The sequence below is a fragment of the Sciurus vulgaris genome (assembly GCF_902686455.1).
Source record: "Sciurus vulgaris genome assembly, chromosome: 3".
Lineage (NCBI taxonomy): Eukaryota > Metazoa > Chordata > Mammalia > Rodentia > Sciuridae > Sciurus > Sciurus vulgaris.
Window position 1 is genome coordinate 18749787 of NC_136463.1, and position 16778 is coordinate 18766564.

Sequence of the window (16778 nt, forward strand, 5' to 3'; positions counted from 1 at the left end):
GATCAGGGAGCCCACAGGCTGTCCAGAAAGTGAAGTCTCTAACCCAGAGCCCCCAGACCCAGGTGGTAGTAAGTTATGGGTCCGTTACCTGCCACTGGGGGGACGACCCAGTATCTTGCTGGTATTTCCTGAGCACCCACACCTGGATCCACTCCTACCTGCACCGGGCAGATTCAAATCAGGACAGTAAGATGAGCTTCAAGGAGATCAAGAGCCTCCTGAGGATGGTCAACGTGGACATGAATGACATGTATGCCTACCGCCTCTTCAAGGTGAACCCTGGCCCCTCGGGCTCTGCCACCACTCCGCTGGCCCCAGCACCCCTCCCGCTGTGACCTTTTTTTATAGGGAGTCTCCTTTCCCTGCAGAAAAGCAACATCTGGGCCTAGTTATCCTTTTCCCCTCCCCCTGGCCACTGGGCCAGGGTGGGACTAGGAGTGGGGCCCAGAATTTTCCTCATCCCAAGGCAGAGCCCAAGCGTAGGGTGGCACTGCACCAGCCCTCTGAAGTGAGCAGCAAAGCTGCTTTCGTGTCTCAGCCTGCAGGGCGCCTTTGTACCTGTGACCACGCGTGGCTCACACGCGGGAGCCCAGGCAGGAGTTGGCTTGCAGACACCTGGGTGCACACACACTCTCCTCCTCCCAGGACCGTCCACTGAGGCATGTGTGACCCCTCCATGGGGTCACATACCTGCATGGGAACACTGTCTCAGGGCACCCCGGGATGGTGGAGTGCATGTGTGGAGTGGATGGGGCACGCTGCAGACACCTGTGTGGGTCCTGTTACCAACTTGTGTCCCTAAAAGACAAGAGAGCCCGTGGCACCTAACTACAGGCCAACACCCCACCTGAACTACTCTGAATTCTCATTTACTGCTCATTTACCAAGTGTGAATGTGTGAGTGTGACAGTATGGTTATGCGTGCACCTGGAGGGGCACTGTGGCACAGGGGCTCAGTCCTGCCCCAGGGTCATTATTTTCCTCCCACATCTTGTCTCTTGGGGATAAGCACTGGACCTGAGACACCCTCTGGCCCTGCAGTTCCCCAGCTGTGACCAGAGCCTTGTTCTTAGTTTTTCCACCTATGGAATGGGGGTCAGTGTCTCGCAGCTGTGATGGATCATGGGTGGGACAGTGGGTCAGGTTCCCTGGGTATCCCTTCCTTTGAGTATCCTCCCACCCCCGGCTCTCCAGGAGTGTGACCATTCCAACAACGAGCGGCTGGAGGGGGCTGAGATCGAGGAGTTCCTGCGGCGGCTGCTGAAGCGCCCCGAGTTGGAGGAGATCTTTAGTCGATACTCTGGCGAGGACCGTGTGCTGAGTGCCCCTGAGCTGCTGGAGTTCCTGGAGGACCAGGGCGAGGATGGCACCACCCTGGCCCGGGCCCAGCAGCTCATCCAGACCTATGAGCTCAACGAGACAGGTGGGTTTGGGGAGCACAGCCCAGTCTTGGCTCCTGACAGCTCTGGGTTCCCAGCCACGTGGGCTCTGCCATCTCGGGCAAGTTACCTTGAACTTCCCAGACTCAGACTGCACCTCTGTAGGCTGGCATTACAATACGACCGCCTCACAGGATGTGGCAGGAGAGTAAATGGCATGTTGATGCAGTCTAGTCAGTTGATACTCTAGTCGTTATTACAGAGTGAGCCTTAGGGGCATTTGGGGCTGGACACAGAGCCCCCTGCGGCCTAATGCTCACTCCTGCCCTTTTCTGTAGCCAAGCAGCATGAGCTGATGACACTGGATGGCTTTATGATGTACCTGCTGTCACCCGAGGGGGCTGCCCTGGACATGGCCCACACGTGTGTGTTCCAGGATATGGGCCAGCCTCTTGCCCACTACTTCATCTCCTCCTCTCACAATACGTATCTGACCGACTCCCAGATCGGGGGGCCCAGCAGCACCGAGGCCTATGTTAGGTACTGGGAGCCCAGCTTAGGGAGGGAGGTGGGGCTCAACCCCTGTGCTGGGCTTCCAGCCCACCTGGCTCAGCGGGACCATTGGCTCTGTGGCACCCACACCACACCTTGCCCGTCCACGTGTCTGTCCGACTACAGGGCCTTTGCCCAGGGATGCCGCTGTGTGGAGCTGGACTGCTGGGAAGGACCAGGAGGGGAGCCCGTCATTTACCATGGCCACACGCTCACCTCCAAGATCCTCTTCCGGGATGTGATCCAAGCCGTGCGTGACCATGCCTTCGTGGTGAGCCCCTAGGACCCCTACACCCAGCCCCAGAGCCTTCCCAGTGACCCTGCACCCCATTCATACACCAGCTCTTCTTAGCCCTGTCCAGAGAGTCATTCACTCACCAAGTGCTGCTGAGACAACTGGCCAAGGGGAAGAATAAAGCTGGACTCAGTGCTCCCTCCTCCTACCTTCATGGTTAACACATGTATTAACGTCACGAAAAGTCCAAAAAACCTTGGGCCAGCAACTTGGGAAGCTGAGGCAGGAGGATTGCAAGTTTGAGGCCAGCTTCAGCAACTTAGTGAGACCCTGTCTCAAAATAAAAAAATAAAAAGGGCTGGGGATGTGGCTTAGGGGTTAAGCGCCCCCTGGGTTCAATCCCTGGTACCAAAAAAGAAAACCTTGAGGAAAAGAGGAAAGAGCAACTCAGTGAGACCCTGTCTCTAAATAGAATACAAGTAGGGCTGGAGATGTGGCTCTGTGGCTGAGTGCCCCTGAGTTCAATCCCTGATACCAAACAAACAAAAATAATGGTGGGGTATTGCAACGGACACAGTCAATGTCGTGACACACAGAGCATTTACAAAAGAGCTCCATTCCTGCAGCCACCCTCCGCCTCCCAGATAGTCCACCCCTTCTTAGGGGCCCCGGATCTAACCACTGGCCCTCTATCACATGCTGGCCCAGTGTGTCCCACCTCCCGTGGACTCATCTCTCCAAATGGGTTCTCCAGAGCTCTGCCTTTGCCTTCCTGTCCTGAGGGGTTGGGGCCCAGGTGTGGAGGGAAGGTAGTGACTGAGGGAGAGTGAGTGGCTCCAAGCAGCTGCCCTTCCCGCCCCCCAGTTGTCCCCATACCCTGTCATCCTGTCCCTTGAGAACCACTGCGGGCTGGAGCAGCAGGCTGCCATGGCTCGCCATCTTCGAACCATCCTGGGAGACATGCTGGTGACACAGGCGCTGGACTCCCAGAATCCTGAGGAGCTGCCATCGCCAGAGGTGAGGCTCCCAGACCTCCCAGCCTCGGAGGGAGGAGGCTCTGTCTGGGGTCTCCCACCCCATGTCACGCTCATGTCACCTCTCTGGTTCAGGACTGCTCACCTCTGTTTGAACCTTTCTCTGCTTCTCGGGTCATCTGACATCTGCCACTCCTCTGTCCCTCTGCTGCCCTCTAGCTCTCCAAGTCTGATTAGACACACCCCACCCCTGTACCTAGCCATGACCAGGCCCTCCCTGCAGGCTTCCTGTCTCTGCTCACAGGGTCCCTGGGCCTAGAGTGGCTCTCTCGTCTCCACCTAGAACTCCCTTCCCAGCCACCTGCACCCACCAAGCACCATCTGCACAGAATTCCAGCCCAGCATCACTCACCTCTCCCTGGGCCTTAGGAGCCTCCTCGGCCCTCTGGCCAGAGGCCTTCCTCCCTTCCCCCGAGCCCCAGAGCATCTAATCTGCTCTCTCGGGACATGTAACCTTTACAGCTTCTGGAGAAGAGTCTCTTCCTCCTCCCAGTGCCAACTATGTAGGAATGTTGACTCACCTTTGTGTGTGGGTGAGATTTGATTTTTGTTATTCATATGAAAATAACATACATAAAAACCCAAACTATACAAAGGGTATACAGTGAAAAAAATGGGTCTTCTTCTACTCAGGCTCATCCCATCCTATTCCGCAATCCTTCCAGAATATTCGCATGCATACGCACCTATGTACATAACTTCTCTTTTAAATGTTACAGGAAGGCTCATGTCTTTACATGTTGCACTTCTTTCATGAAAGATCTGTTTGAGGCCTGGGCTGTCCTGTTTATTGTATCTGCTGCTGCGTGGTATTCTGATGGATGGGGCACCCTATTGGCCATAGCTGTTGATGGCCTCTTAGGTTATTCCCCACCTTTTCCTATTAGACACATGGCTCATCTGTCTTCCTGCACCCAACCCTGCCAGTCCCTCTCTCAGTGGGGGTTAAATGACTGACCACCAGCTGCTGCATGGGTTGGGAGGGCGTCACCCATCCATATTGGCCTCTACAGCAGCTGAAGGGCCGGGTCCTGGTGAAGGGGAAGAAGCTACCGGCTGCTCGCAACGACGATGGCCGAATTTTATCAGACAGGGAGGACGAGGAGGAGGAATGGGAGGAGGAAGAAGCTGAGGAGGCTACAGAGCAGAGGCGGCAGGTAAGCCATCCTGGGTGGACCAGTGGACTGGCAGGGGCTGGGTCCTACTGTGGGCTAGGGTGGATGAGGTTGGGATGGGAAGGGAGGTGAGACTAGGGGGCTCCAGCCAGGGACCCCCACTGGTCTCCTAGGCCAAGCAGATCTCCCCGGAGCTGTCAGCCCTGGCTGTGTACTGCTGGGCCACCCGCCTGCGAACCCTACACCATGGCCCTGGCGCCCCCCAGCCCTACCAGGTCAGCTCCCTCAGTGAGCGCAAGGCCAAGAAGCTCATCCGGGAAGCAGGTAGGAGCTGGAGATTGGGCATCTGGTGGCAGGAGGGCGGTAGGACCCTGCAGGCTCCTGGAAGGCCGGGGGTGGGGGGACCATGAAATTGGTCTGAAGAGGAGACTGAGAAGACTGTGGGGGCCATAAGAAGTCAGGACCCCAGAGAGGGGCTCTGCTCAGGGAATGAGGGTCCAGCACAGGGCCAGGTGTGGATGGAGGGGAGAGCACAGACAGGAGCAAGCCTGCGTCTGCCTTCACAGAGCTCACAGCCCAGTAGTGGGCTAAACATAGATGGGTGATCAGTCAGGCCATCGCCGGGACTCGGGGAGCCCAGCCTGAGTGGGTGAGATCAGGGAAGTCTTCGGGAGCAGTGAAGCCTGAGAAGACATCACCCGAAGGCCGAGGAGGAAGCAGCCTGAGGAAGGAGGGAAGGGATTTCCAGACAGGAGGAACAGGTTACATAGGCCCAGACGCAGGACCTGTGGAAGGTTCCAGGAACCTGGCTCATGGCTGGAGGGTGTGGGCAGGATGAATGACAGGGAATGTCAGCCTGGGGCCAGGTGTTTGATGAGGGAGTCGGGAATGTGGGAAGTAGGGTTGAGGGTGTAGTGCTAGGTCATGTCCCTGCCTCTGTCTGGCCTTCAGCAGCCTCCTGAGTCCCCTCTCACCCTGGGTCAGTGGGGAGCTGGGGTTGAGGGAGCTCAGCCTCTGTTCCCAGGAGGCTTACAGGCACTGGGCAAGGACACCTCTGGGGACCTGTCACAGTCTTGTCCCAAACTCTGCCGCAGGGAACAGCTTTGTTAGGCACAATGCTCACCAACTGACCCGTGTGTACCCCCTGGGTCTGCGGATGAACTCAGCTAACTACAACCCCCAGGAGATGTGGAACTCAGGTTGTCAGCTGGGTGAGTGGGAGCCATGGGGGCCGGGAGCCGGGGCAGGCAGGAGGCCATTAGGTGGGGGTGGTCTCTGGGCAGTCATGGGAGGGGGCCACGTAGCCTTCCGGAAGATAGAAATACGCATCTTGTTGACAATAATTATTTTAAAAGCTGTTTCTTTAATTTTAGAAATTTAAAACTATCTGCACACACACAGCTGGCAGCCCCACTAAGTCAATAAAGTCAATACTGACAAGGGTGGGCTCTGAGAGACACTGAGTCCTACCAAAGGAAGGTAGCACGGTCCCCTAGGGGTAGATAGGGAAACTCAAGGACTCCTCAGGCCCTGGCTCTGGCCCAGGCCTAGGCCTGACCCTGAGAGTGGGGACTTTTCTAGCACCTCCCACCCCAGCCCCACCATGCAGGCTTGAGGGATACCAGGGAGAAGGTACAGGTGACAGTAGGGGTTGGATTCCCTGGCTGCTGTGACCTTCCTGCAAGTCATGGTGCAGGCAAGTGTCTCTAATCAGATGGTAAGATGCTGAGCCTCTGTGGGAGGAGCCGTGTCCTCCCCAGCCAAGTGGTCGGAAACCGGGCAGTGAGAAAAGGGCCACTAAGAGCCCCTTCTTAATCCTGTTGTCCACAGTGGCCCTGAACTTCCAGACACCGGGCTACGAGATGGACCTCAATGAAGGGCGCTTCCTCATCAACGGGCGGTGTGGCTACGTCCTGAAACCTGCCTGCCTGCGGCAACCTGACACAACCTTTGACCCCGAGTGCCCTGGACCTCCCAGAACTACTCTCACAGTCCAGGTCAGCAGCACGGACCAAGATCCAACCTCAGGACAGGGCTAGTTCTGGAGAGATGTCGGTCTGCAGGAAGACACAGGAAGCTAGGGCAGGCCTGGTGTGAGTGGCCTGAGTGTCTGTGTCCACACGGAGGGGTCAGCTTGCATGCGGTCAGGCCAGGGGCTTGCTGTCCTGAGGGGTAGGAGTGTGTATGGACCCCAGTGGGGGCCTGGTGGAAGCTCCCTGCCTCCCTTCCCCAGGTACTAACTGCCCAGCAGCTGCCCAAGCTGAATGCTGAGAAGCCTAGCTCCATTGTGGACCCCCTGGTGCGCATAGAGATCCATGGGGTGCCCGCAGACTGTGCTCGGAAGGAGACCAGCTATGTGCTCAATAATGGTGGGTAGGTGGGCCCATGGGTGGGAGTGGTGCACAGATGCAAACAGCAGAGGAGGGAGGCACAGGACAGGCCCTGGGCCCAACTGGGTCCTGACTGCCACACCTGTGCCCTAGGTTTCAACCCCCACTGGGGTCAGACCCTGCAGTTCCAGCTGCGGGCCCCGGAGCTGGTGCTGGTGCGGTTTGTGGTAGAAGATTATGATACCACCTCCCCCAATGACTTTGTGGGCCAGTTTACACTGCCTCTCAACAGCCTGAAGCAAGGTTGGTGGAAGCGGGTGGGGATGGAACGGGATGTGGTCCCAGCCTCACAGGCACTGGTCACCTCTGACCCTCCACTTTCCCCTGTGGCCCTCCCTGAACCAGGCAGGAGCTGGGGCCAAGGATCTGATGCCTGGCTGCTGTCCCTACAGGGTACCGCCACATCCACCTGCTTTCCAAGGATGGGGCCTCACTGTCCCCAGCCACGCTCTTTGTCCACATCCGCATCCAGCACTCCTGAAGGACAAAAGGACCACTCGGGGTTCTGCAGGTACCAGTCTGCACCCCAGCACAGCCCTCTTCCCCTGGAGTGAGGACTAGTGGGAGCAAGAGTCCCCCCAGCGCCCCCACCTGGCTGGCTCAGCAGGTGCTGGCCTCACTGGGTGCAGAGGACTACTAGGCCCCTCCTGAGGAACTAGCAGGGGATCTGTGCCCTCAAGACACTCAGTGGGGTCCAGCCCCGGGCCTTGAGATGCCTCCAGCTGCCCTGGTCCTCATCATGGCTTACAAGAAGCCCGGCCTGTTGCTGCCTAGAGACTCGGGGAGCAGGATAACTGCGAGCCCGCCGCTATTCTGACCTCTAGCGGGGCCATCCAGCCCTACACAGTCGCCCCTGCCCCCATCCCAGGCATCAGCCCACACCAAAGCCCTCAGGCGTTCCCAGCCACCACCTCCTGCTCTTGAACTCGCGTTCCTCTTCCCTTGGCTTCACTTCTTCCAGCAAGAAGGGCGTGCTGAGGCGCAGCCCTGGAGAAACCTGGCAGTAGGTTTGTAACTTGGGTCTTAGACAGCCTTGGAGAGGGCAGGGAGAGTATCTATTTTAAAAAGTAAAGAAGGGCTGGGGATGTACCTCAGTTGGTAGAGTGCTTGCCTTGCAAGCACAAGGCCCCAGGTTCAATCCCCAGTGCCACCCACCCACACACACACACACACAAAGTAAAGAAGCAGGGCTGGGGTTGTGGCTCAGTGGTGGAGCACTTGCCTAGCATGTATGAGGCACTGGGTTCAATCCTCAGCACCGCACATAAAGAAATGAATAAAATAAAGGTCCATCAACAACTAAAAAATAAAATAAAGAAGCAAGTTTCCTTTACTACCCCCACGCCACAGCACCTCTGTGCCACCACACCCTCCCTGAGGGACGGCTGCAGCAAGAACCCAGCAGGCTTGGATTTGTCTAAGACAGCCAGGAGTGGCTGTGGGAGATGCCATGGCTCAAAATAGCTCTGACCCCTGCTCTTGACTTAAAAGCTGCTGTGAGTATCGTAAAGCTGTCTGAAGACTCACAAGGCCACACCACTCCCCTGGCCTTACATGGGGCCTGGGGCAGTACTGTGAGGGAGCCCCACTATAGGCTCAGCTGGGCTCAGGAGCCCTGGCTGCTCAGTTGAGCACACCCCAAGGACAGGCAAACAGCCTTGCAAATGAAGGCGTGGAAAGTGGCAGTGCTCTGGGCCACCTGTGTAGCAATGCTGGGAGAGTAAGCAATGACCAGAGGACTGGATCCAGAGAAAACCTTGGGCCTGCGCCTGTCAGAGGAGCTTATGGGACTGTGGAGCTATGGTGTTTTAGTTTCTACCAGGCAACATCACCAGCACTGGACAAGAGCAGGGTAGGCTGGGCTAGGCCTTGAATTGGTCCCAAGGCCGTAAGAACCAAACCCAGGGCTGGTCCAGTCTCTACCTTCCTTCAACCCCATGACCTGAGGCAGGAGTGCCTGCTTTTTTTTTTTGGTTTGGCAGCACAGAACATTGAACCCAAGGCTACTTTACCATTGAGCCACATCCTTAGCCCTTTTTATTTTTTGAGACAGGATCTCACCAAGTTGCTTAGGCTTTCCCTAAACTGCTGAGGCTGGCCTCAAACTTGTGATCTTCCTGCCTCAGCCTCCAAGTCACTGGGTTTATAGGTGTATGCCACCGTGCCCAGCCTGCTTTTGGTTTTTGATAGGAGAGGAATTTGGTTCTGATAAATTGGAATATCTGAAGGAGGATGACCAGAGTCCAAAGGGGTCCAGGTCCAGAAGGGATGGGCTAGGCAGCCTAGGCACTGGAGTTCATGGCTGTCAGGAGGGTCGGACAACCCCAGGATGCCAAGTCCAAGACTATGTCCAGTTGTCTGGTCCCCACAAGGCCAGCTCTGGTCAGGGCCTGGCTGGGGGTCCTGGCAGCATGCAGAAGCCCAGGGCTGAGCCCCAGTCCTGCTTCTTCTCTCTGGTTTGGTGTTGCAAAAGGAAGGTTTGACAGGATGAGAGCCCAGAGCTTCCCACATTGAAAGGGCCAGTCCTTAGGGCTAGAAAGGTGACAGGGACTGAACGTGGGTGGTGGAGGCACAGAAGAAATCAGTTTTATTCTGGGAAGTCCCTGGATCCCTAGAGACCACCCATAGGGCTATATTCTCTCAGCCAAAGCTCAGGGCAGGAATGAAGGTGTGAGCCTTGGAGAAACAGTGACTTGGTCATGGCCAAAGGCTGGGACACAAAGTAGGGGCATAGGAATGAGGGTCAGGCAGCTCTTATATCTTCTCAGTTCCATGGAAGGGCCTTGGAAATAGCCATGGGGGGCTGGAGAGGATCATGGGGTGAGGGGATGGAAAAGTTCCAAAGGACAAGAACAGGGGGGATGGGAATTCTAAATGCAGTTCTTGGGGCCCAGCAATGTCACATTTAAGAAATGTCCTTGGTGGGGCCTGGGGGTGTAGCTCAGTGGTACAGCTCCTGTCCAGCACGAGCAAGACTTGGGTTCCATCCCTGGCACCACTAGAGTTGGGGAGGGCAGTGCCCCTCATGGCTCAACAGAACCACCTAGCCTGTGGCCCAGGAGGGGATGTGGTATCCTGACATTCTGGCAGGACGTGGTGCCTGTATCCTCCTGTGAGAAGCCACAGGTGACTGACTCCACCAAGCTGCTTGATGCTCCTGTACCCTTACTCCTCTGGAGAACCTGGGTCCATCCTGGCTCCTCCCTAGTGGGTGGGAAAGAGTCAAGTATGCCCTGGAAGAAGGGCAGCCTTGCGAAAAGAAGGTCTTCCAAAGCTGGTCTAGTATCATGGTCCCAGGGGCCTTTATTGTCATCCTTGCTCTGGCCAGGACCCATGATTCATCTGTTCTACTGCCACCTGCTGACCAGAGGAATACCAGGAGGGCAGATGGATTTGTTCAGCTGCTTCCTTTATTAGAAACAAGTGAGATGTACTGAGCAGAACAACAATGCATTTGGTATTTTCTCCCCACCCTGGAAATGGATGCCCCACTACAGCCCAAAGAAAAGCCAAGACAAAAAGGAGAAGCTTGCCCTCTCTGTTCCCAGATGTGGCCCTGCCTGCCAGCCAGTCAGTGTTTTTAGGTTAAATGAAACGAAAACTCCTAAATAGCCTCCCCTGGTACAGTCTGTTTGTAGGCCTGCCTTTATTTTACCACCGCGCAAAAATGAGGTCTTGGGTCTCCTCTGGTTCTGGGGCAAGGAGGCCAGGCCTGAAGAAGGCTGCCCCGCAGACACTCCTGCCTCCTCCCCTGACCTGACAGTCCTGTCCAAGGCCTCAGGTTGGTTAAATGCTGGTCATATTTGGGGAAAGAATTCAAGACCAGGGGACATCTGCCTTTGGACTTCAGAGACCCAGCAAGTTGTGGGCAATGGTAGTTAGAAGAGAGTTGCAGGCGAGGCCTGAAATTTTCCATAAAAAAAGGGTGTTGGAGTAGCTTGGTGTGGGCCAGCCTTCAAACATCAGCATCTTCAGAAACAGGCACATGTGGGGAAAACAAGCCTTACGTAGGCCTCAATCCAGAGCTAAGGCCTCCTTTCTATCCGGCTTTCTCCCTACAGAGATGGAGTCCATGGTCAAATGGAGTTAATCCAGAGGCAGGAGGTAAAGGTCGTCTTCAGAAGATGGTAGTCAGGAGGACTAGGTGACAGGGTGGGGGCCAGGCCCAGAGAGGCTTTCCAACTCGGCTGCCTGAGCACGTCAGCTCGGAGGCACTGTCCTTCCCTTGTTTGGTTCAAGCCAGTCATGGTGCCACCACACTACCAGGCTCCTGTGGGAGGACCTGAGCCCTCTGATGGTGCTCTCTGGCCTCAAATTCCAGGAGGGGTTGAGTGAAGAACCCAGGGACAGTTTAGACAAAAATGAAACTCAACAGTAGCCCTGAGCAGTCTTCCTGGACAGGTCCTCAAAAGGAGAACACGCCGAGTCTGAGGAGCAGTGACCTGGTTTTGGGGAGGGAGATGCTGGGGTCTTTGCCAAGGGATCTGCTTCTTTCACAGCAGCCACTAAGGGCTCGCTATTCCCATTCCATCACCAGGTCAACCAAAGCAAAGCTCACTCGAGATTTGTGTACCCCAAATCTCAGAGGCAACTTGAGCTGGGACCTGGCCCAAAACTGATCAAGATTAAGACAGGGAGGGAGCCTTTCCAACATTCTAAGTTTCATCCAGGTAGGAAAGTCCTGAGCACTTTGCACTGACATCTGAGAGGTCTGGTCAGGGTGAACTGCTCTGGCACTTGGGGCACTGTGTCTACTGTCTGCAAAAATGGAAGGCAAGCCCCCACCTGTCCGACTCCTCCAGTCTGTGGGATTCAGTACGCTTCTTGCCAAGAATGGCAGCTTCTTTGGTCTGGGTATCTTGGAGTCAAGGAGTCAAAGGTCAGCCACTTTCGCTGGTGTCTGCAGTTTGCAGCACAGGATAGTGGGAAGAAGGGAGCCCCCTAGAAGACTTTGATAAAAATCCAGCACACTGGAGCTGCAGCAGTAGTCTGCAGAGAACAGACAGCATTCCCACAGTAGCACAGCTCCCATCCCAAGCAAACAATTTCCTCCAGTTTTGGAGACTCTGCAGAATTAGGCTCTGGCAAAACACATGAAAACCTACAGCTTAAAGCAAACCTCTGCTGGCCTACAGAGTGGCTTCAGTTTGTGCAACGAGGTGAAGTCTGGCTCCTGGCTAAAGCTCCCTACAAGAGGCCAAGAGGTAAAAGCAGCAAGAGATTCCCCTGCCACACATCACGCTACCTAGCCAGGACATTTTCCTAGAGCAAGTTATGCGGAAGCTGGATGTGGGCTACTGACGATTCCACAGCCCAATCCTCCCCAGGCCACTTGGATCAACACCACTGAAGAATGCCTACGTGGACAGCCATGTGACCAGAGGCTTGATTACTTTTGGAGAAACTGGCAGCATCAATAACCATCACTACCACCACAAAAATCCACAAAACAGCATCAGTGAAAATTAGACTCAGACAATGGCTACAGGAAACCATTTCTGTTGCCCAGTCAAGATCCTCCTCTAATCACCACCTCTTGCTGCTACTGTGGGTCATGTGTCCTGGAAAGGAGCACAGCAAGAAATGGCTAATGGGCTGAAGGCACAGGCCAGGGGCTGGGGGCTGAAGGGGTCTGGGGACTGGCCCCATGCCATCCCTGCCCAGCCACCCTAGGGACAGCAGGGTGCTGACTCTTGGCTCTCTGAGATGAGCTAAGCAGGGTTTTGCACTGATGTGGTCTCCACAAAGTCCCACACACTACAAGGAGGTCCAAGGTCCCCTTCAAACTGCCAGTCACCCCAGTTACAGAAAGGCAAAATCTCACAGGGGATGCATCCCTGTAAGGGTGGCAGCAGTTGGCTCAAGAGCTCTTTAAATCACTGGACGGGATGATCTCCTACAGGGAGCAGGCCAAGGGGAAGGAAGAGGGGACTCAATTAATGAAATCTGCTTCCATGATTGTCCCCATTGCTCAGTATAAGACAGGCTCACCCAGCTGCACCTGCCATCCTGTGAGATCTGAGCCCTCCAGAGCTGGCAGAGTCCCTCCACCTCCCTCCCAGCTCAAAGCCAGTCACTGCAGACAATTCCAAAGGGAAACAGAATGAAGTTCCCCAGATTCTTTTTTCCTGCTCACCTGAAAAAAGCCTCTGAAGGAAGCAACTGTGCCAACATGTCTGCCACTGTCCTTGGGTTCTAATTTTAAGGAATGACTGGATTCAGCTTTTCATTAGAGACCAAACATCCTTGCACATTTGGAACATGAAAGATATTTAAAATATTTATATATATATAATATATATATATATATATATACTTTTATTATTCACCCGTTAACTCCATAATATGCCAATCGCGAGCTAGTTTTCAGCAGTTACATTCCCTTGATCACGGCTGCATGAGGATGTGATTAAGTGGAAAACAGGGAGACCAGAGACACGGCCAGAAGTGACTTCACGCAGCCCACGCCATTACAATACAATTGTCAAGTTCACTGGTGGTTTGGTAAAGCCGGTTCAGTTCTGTTCCCTTTGCCAAGGATTCTCACGTTTGTGAAAATTAGACCAACAAGTGGTAGGGTTCCATTTCCTGGTTTGAATTCTCAGTGGCTTTATCCAGAATCTCATTGGCGACTGGTTACTGTAACACCAGCCCGACCTAGGAGTCAACAGGGAGAGGCAGAATTGAGTTGACAGCACCCAAGACTCTCCTGCCTCCCCACTGTCCTCAAGTTCTGGTCCACCGGCTGTGCCATGAGCATACACAACAAGCCCAGGCCTCTCGCCCAGCCTCAGCACCAGGCTCCCATTTCTATCGGAGCTTCCAGTGATATGGTTTCCTGAGGAACACTGGGCAAAGGCTCCCTCTAGCTCACAGGACAGTGTTTTGTAAATGCTGACCATACCCGTGCCCCTCAGCTTCCCTGAGCAGCTGGAGGACAAAGGGCTAAGGAGGGGCAAGCACAGGACAGTCTGATGGACAGAACCTAACCTCCACGGGCAACTGACTTCCATTTTCCATGGTTTTCTTGGACGGTGCAGAATGCTTGCCCCAGCCAGACAGGTGACCTTCCTGCGCCAGCGAGGCTCTAGGGCCTAGCCCTCTGCCATTCTCACCAGTCCTTGAGAGGGGAGCACTGACCTACTGGAATGGCTATCAGAAAGAACAGATGTTTCAAGGGCCCAAACACCAGTTGACAAGGGCCCTGACTGATGCCACATCTCAGACCTATGGCCCTGTTTCTGCTGGAGGCACTAGTTCCCTGAGTGGCAGCCCACCTCTGTCTGCACCACACGTACCTTCTCAGCCCCCATGCTGGGGCACTTCCAATTGTACAGGTAATACTGCAGGTTGCCATCCCCTATGCCAAACTTGAGCTTCTCCAGGAACGTTTTGTTCTCCATGAGATCCAGTGCATTGAACACGTCAAACCCTTTCTGCAGGGTGACAGAAGAAATGACAACAGGTGAGGACAGAGGAAAGCTGCCTTACCTTCCTGCCCACTCTGCTGTCATCTCAAAACTGTTCTAGAGCCTGGTGCAGTGGCACATGCCTGTAATCCCAGTGACTCAGGAGGCTGAGGCAGGAGGATCACAAGTTCAAGGTCAGCCTCATTAACTTAGTTAGGCCCTAAGCAATTTAGTGAGACTCTGTCTCAAAATAAAAATAAAAAGGCCTGGTGATATAGCTAAGTGGTCAAGCACCCTTGGGTTCATCCTCAGTAGCTCCCTCACCAAAAAGAACGACAACAACACGACAAAACCCTGTTCTAGAGATGGCCATAGAGTAGGATTCTGTCAGACTCTGGCTGCTTTTGGGCTAGATCCAAACTGCAGCTAGTGCCTGGCTCTCCAGGTGTGCTTCCTAAGACAGTCTGCATGCCACCCTCAATCTGGCCTCTCCTCAGTGTCCTCTGAGTGTACACAGAATACCCAGTGTTCAGGTCACTACTGCTATGCCTCCCTAAAACACTTCAGTGATTTCTGTAGTTCCCTCTGGAGACCAAGCTCAGAGCCCCTTCCTCTGGGAAGCTAGCTTCTATCAGCTTCCTTACTCTATGGCCACCTGACTCTCAGGCTCGGGTATACACAGGTGACGGTGTGACACCTCATGTGTTTCTTTGAGCCTGTGATGAACTCATTTCCCCAATTTCACCATATAGATTGGAAGCTCTCATGGTGTGGGGCTGGGCTCAGTGCAGGAGGGTACTGGCACCACCTGACTGAGGACCAACCGACTACCTACCACCCATGCTCTCCAGTCGGCTGGTCCAATCATTTGCCCAGGCGGAGCCCACTCTGCCCTTCCCATACTGGGAAAGTGGGAAGGACCCCACTATCCCAAAGCAGACCGGCTAGTCAGGGTCCTTCTTGGCACCAGCTACAAAAATGAAACTCACAGGAATTCAGTACTGCCATTTCAGACACGCCTGATTCCCTCCTAATTTTGAATCTTGAGCTTGAAAACTGCTAGCACCCCACCTAAGAGGAAGGTGAAGGGGCTTGAAGCCTCCCAGCCCGTGTGCACCAAGCTCCAGGGAGCTGCTCCACTGCCCTACCCCCAGGATCTCCCAATCCTCTGGTCTGCTCCTCACCATTTTGGCTAGAACAAGGGCATCGCTCATGAGGTCTAGAAGAGGGGTCTGGGTGTGAACGTTGTAGAAGGAGTATGCAGCTTTTAGACTCTTGTGGGTTGGATGGTTCATGATGGTGGAGGGAAGTGTATAAAAACTCAGGAAATCTGTCACCTCACCATTTGCATTCTGAAGGAAAGATAATAAAAAGAGGCAGTGTCACACACGCACAGTGACACCATGGCCCAGAAACAATACATTCTCCATAGGCGTACACTACCTTCAGGCAGCTTTACCCCTCTAGCTGAATGAGTGGAAAATGGAACAGGATATGCAGGAGAGGAAACACTGGCTAAGGGCACTTAAGGACAGAACCAGGCTGGGCATCATTAGGGACCTCTTCTTGAGGCCCACATCCCTCAGACTGTGACTCTGGTATCGAAACAGCACTACTTTAAGTAGAACAAGCAAGGAACCAAAGGCTTGCCTAAATGACCAAGAGGGGCTTGGTATGCCATTCTGTGTCATCAAGGTGGGTGTGGCTGTAGGAACAACCTACAGCTCCCTGTCTTTCAAGAGGACCAAACACAGAAGGTTCGAGAAGCCTAGTGTGCCAAAACTTGGGCCCTGGGAACCTGGCTGCTTCAAGGGGCTGCCTCCAATTCACCTCCACCTGCTTCCAACTCACCTCCACCACGAAAGTGTCAATGATATTCTCCTGGGGGTAGAACCAGTGCTCCACCTCCTCCTGACTCATGACTGGCGTGAGGTGAAACTGCTTCAAGTACCTTGTGAGGAGCTGGTGCACTACTGGAATGTCCTTTTTTTCCATTGGTCGCAGCCCAGCTGTTTTGGGAGTCTAGAAGGAGGATGAAGAGATGGTATCAGATGTGTCTGTCACACCAAATCTATCTACCCAGCCCCTTAAGAGAGACTCCTTGGTCATTCTCACCAATTCCCCTTATACCCTGGGCCTTCCTACTCTGCTCCAAATCCTGCCCTTTTAGGATCTTCTGGCCCTTTCCCATCTTGTCCTGGCTGCCATACAGGCTGAGGCTATCGCATCAATTTGTCACCCACATGGTCCCAGGCTGTTTTCCTAAGACGACACAGTGCTTCCTATGCTCCCTTGTTTCAAACTTCCCATGGAGCTTTTCACCCTCCAGGTCAGATGGTCACTCTGGCTAGACCTTATGTCCATCTAGCCCAGCAGTTCTCAAAGGAGGCAATCTGCCCCCCTGGGGACACCTGACAATATCTGGAGACATCTCTGGTTGTCACAACTGAGTGCTACTGGCATCTAGGGTCTAAAAGTCAGAGATGCTAAATATCCTATACTGCACACACAAAACAGTTCCATGACAAGGAACTACCCAGCCCAAAATGTCCACAATAACATGATTGAGACAAACTGTGCTGGCTCCCTGGATGTGCTGGGGGCTCTTCCATTATCTCCCTCAGTCCAGCACAGGGCTGCTCCTGGGCCTCAGTGAAGCCTACC

The 16778-nt window shown here is 54.4% G+C and overlaps 2 protein-coding genes across 8 annotated transcripts in view; one reads left to right on the top strand and one right to left on the bottom strand.

Moving 5' to 3' along the window:
- PLCD3 (phospholipase C delta 3) overlaps nucleotides 1–11082 on the top strand; it is a 47495-nt gene extending 36413 nt beyond the window's left edge. For 3 of the 7 annotated variants that reach the window (XM_079130273.1, XM_079130268.1, XM_079130270.1), the window contains exons 4-16: nucleotides 143–272; nucleotides 1195–1423; nucleotides 1718–1919; nucleotides 2058–2202; nucleotides 3031–3183; nucleotides 4214–4357; nucleotides 4489–4639; nucleotides 5410–5526; nucleotides 6146–6312; nucleotides 6549–6684; nucleotides 6799–6948; nucleotides 7051–7216; nucleotides 10767–11082. In XM_079130273.1, coding sequence (XP_078986399.1) covers nucleotides 143–272; nucleotides 1195–1423; nucleotides 1718–1919; nucleotides 2058–2202; nucleotides 3031–3183; nucleotides 4214–4357; nucleotides 4489–4639; nucleotides 5410–5526; nucleotides 6146–6312; nucleotides 6549–6684; nucleotides 6799–6948; nucleotides 7051–7216; nucleotides 10767–10836 — 1960 coding nt within the window. In that variant the 3' untranslated portion in view covers nucleotides 10837–11082. Of the gene's footprint in view, nucleotides 1–140; nucleotides 273–1194; nucleotides 1424–1717; nucleotides 1920–2057; nucleotides 2203–3030; nucleotides 3184–4213; nucleotides 4358–4488; nucleotides 4640–5409; nucleotides 5527–6145; nucleotides 6313–6548; nucleotides 6685–6798; nucleotides 6949–7050; nucleotides 7853–10766 lie in introns of those variants that run through there. The other 4 variants (XM_079130269.1, XM_079130272.1, XM_079130274.1 and 1 more) reach the window with 4 other exon arrangements.
- The window catches only part of NMT1 (N-myristoyltransferase 1), a 34199-nt gene continuing 26161 nt past the window's right edge, over nucleotides 8741–16778 (bottom strand). Inside the window, exons 9-12 of the mRNA XM_079130276.1 lie at nucleotides 15966–16136; nucleotides 15299–15466; nucleotides 14004–14141; nucleotides 8741–13362 (exon numbers count right to left, since the gene is read on the bottom strand). Of these exons, the coding sequence (XP_078986402.1) occupies nucleotides 13342–13362; nucleotides 14004–14141; nucleotides 15299–15466; nucleotides 15966–16136 (498 nt within the window). The 3' untranslated portion in view covers nucleotides 8741–13341. The remainder of the gene's footprint in view (nucleotides 13363–14003; nucleotides 14142–15298; nucleotides 15467–15965; nucleotides 16137–16778) is intronic.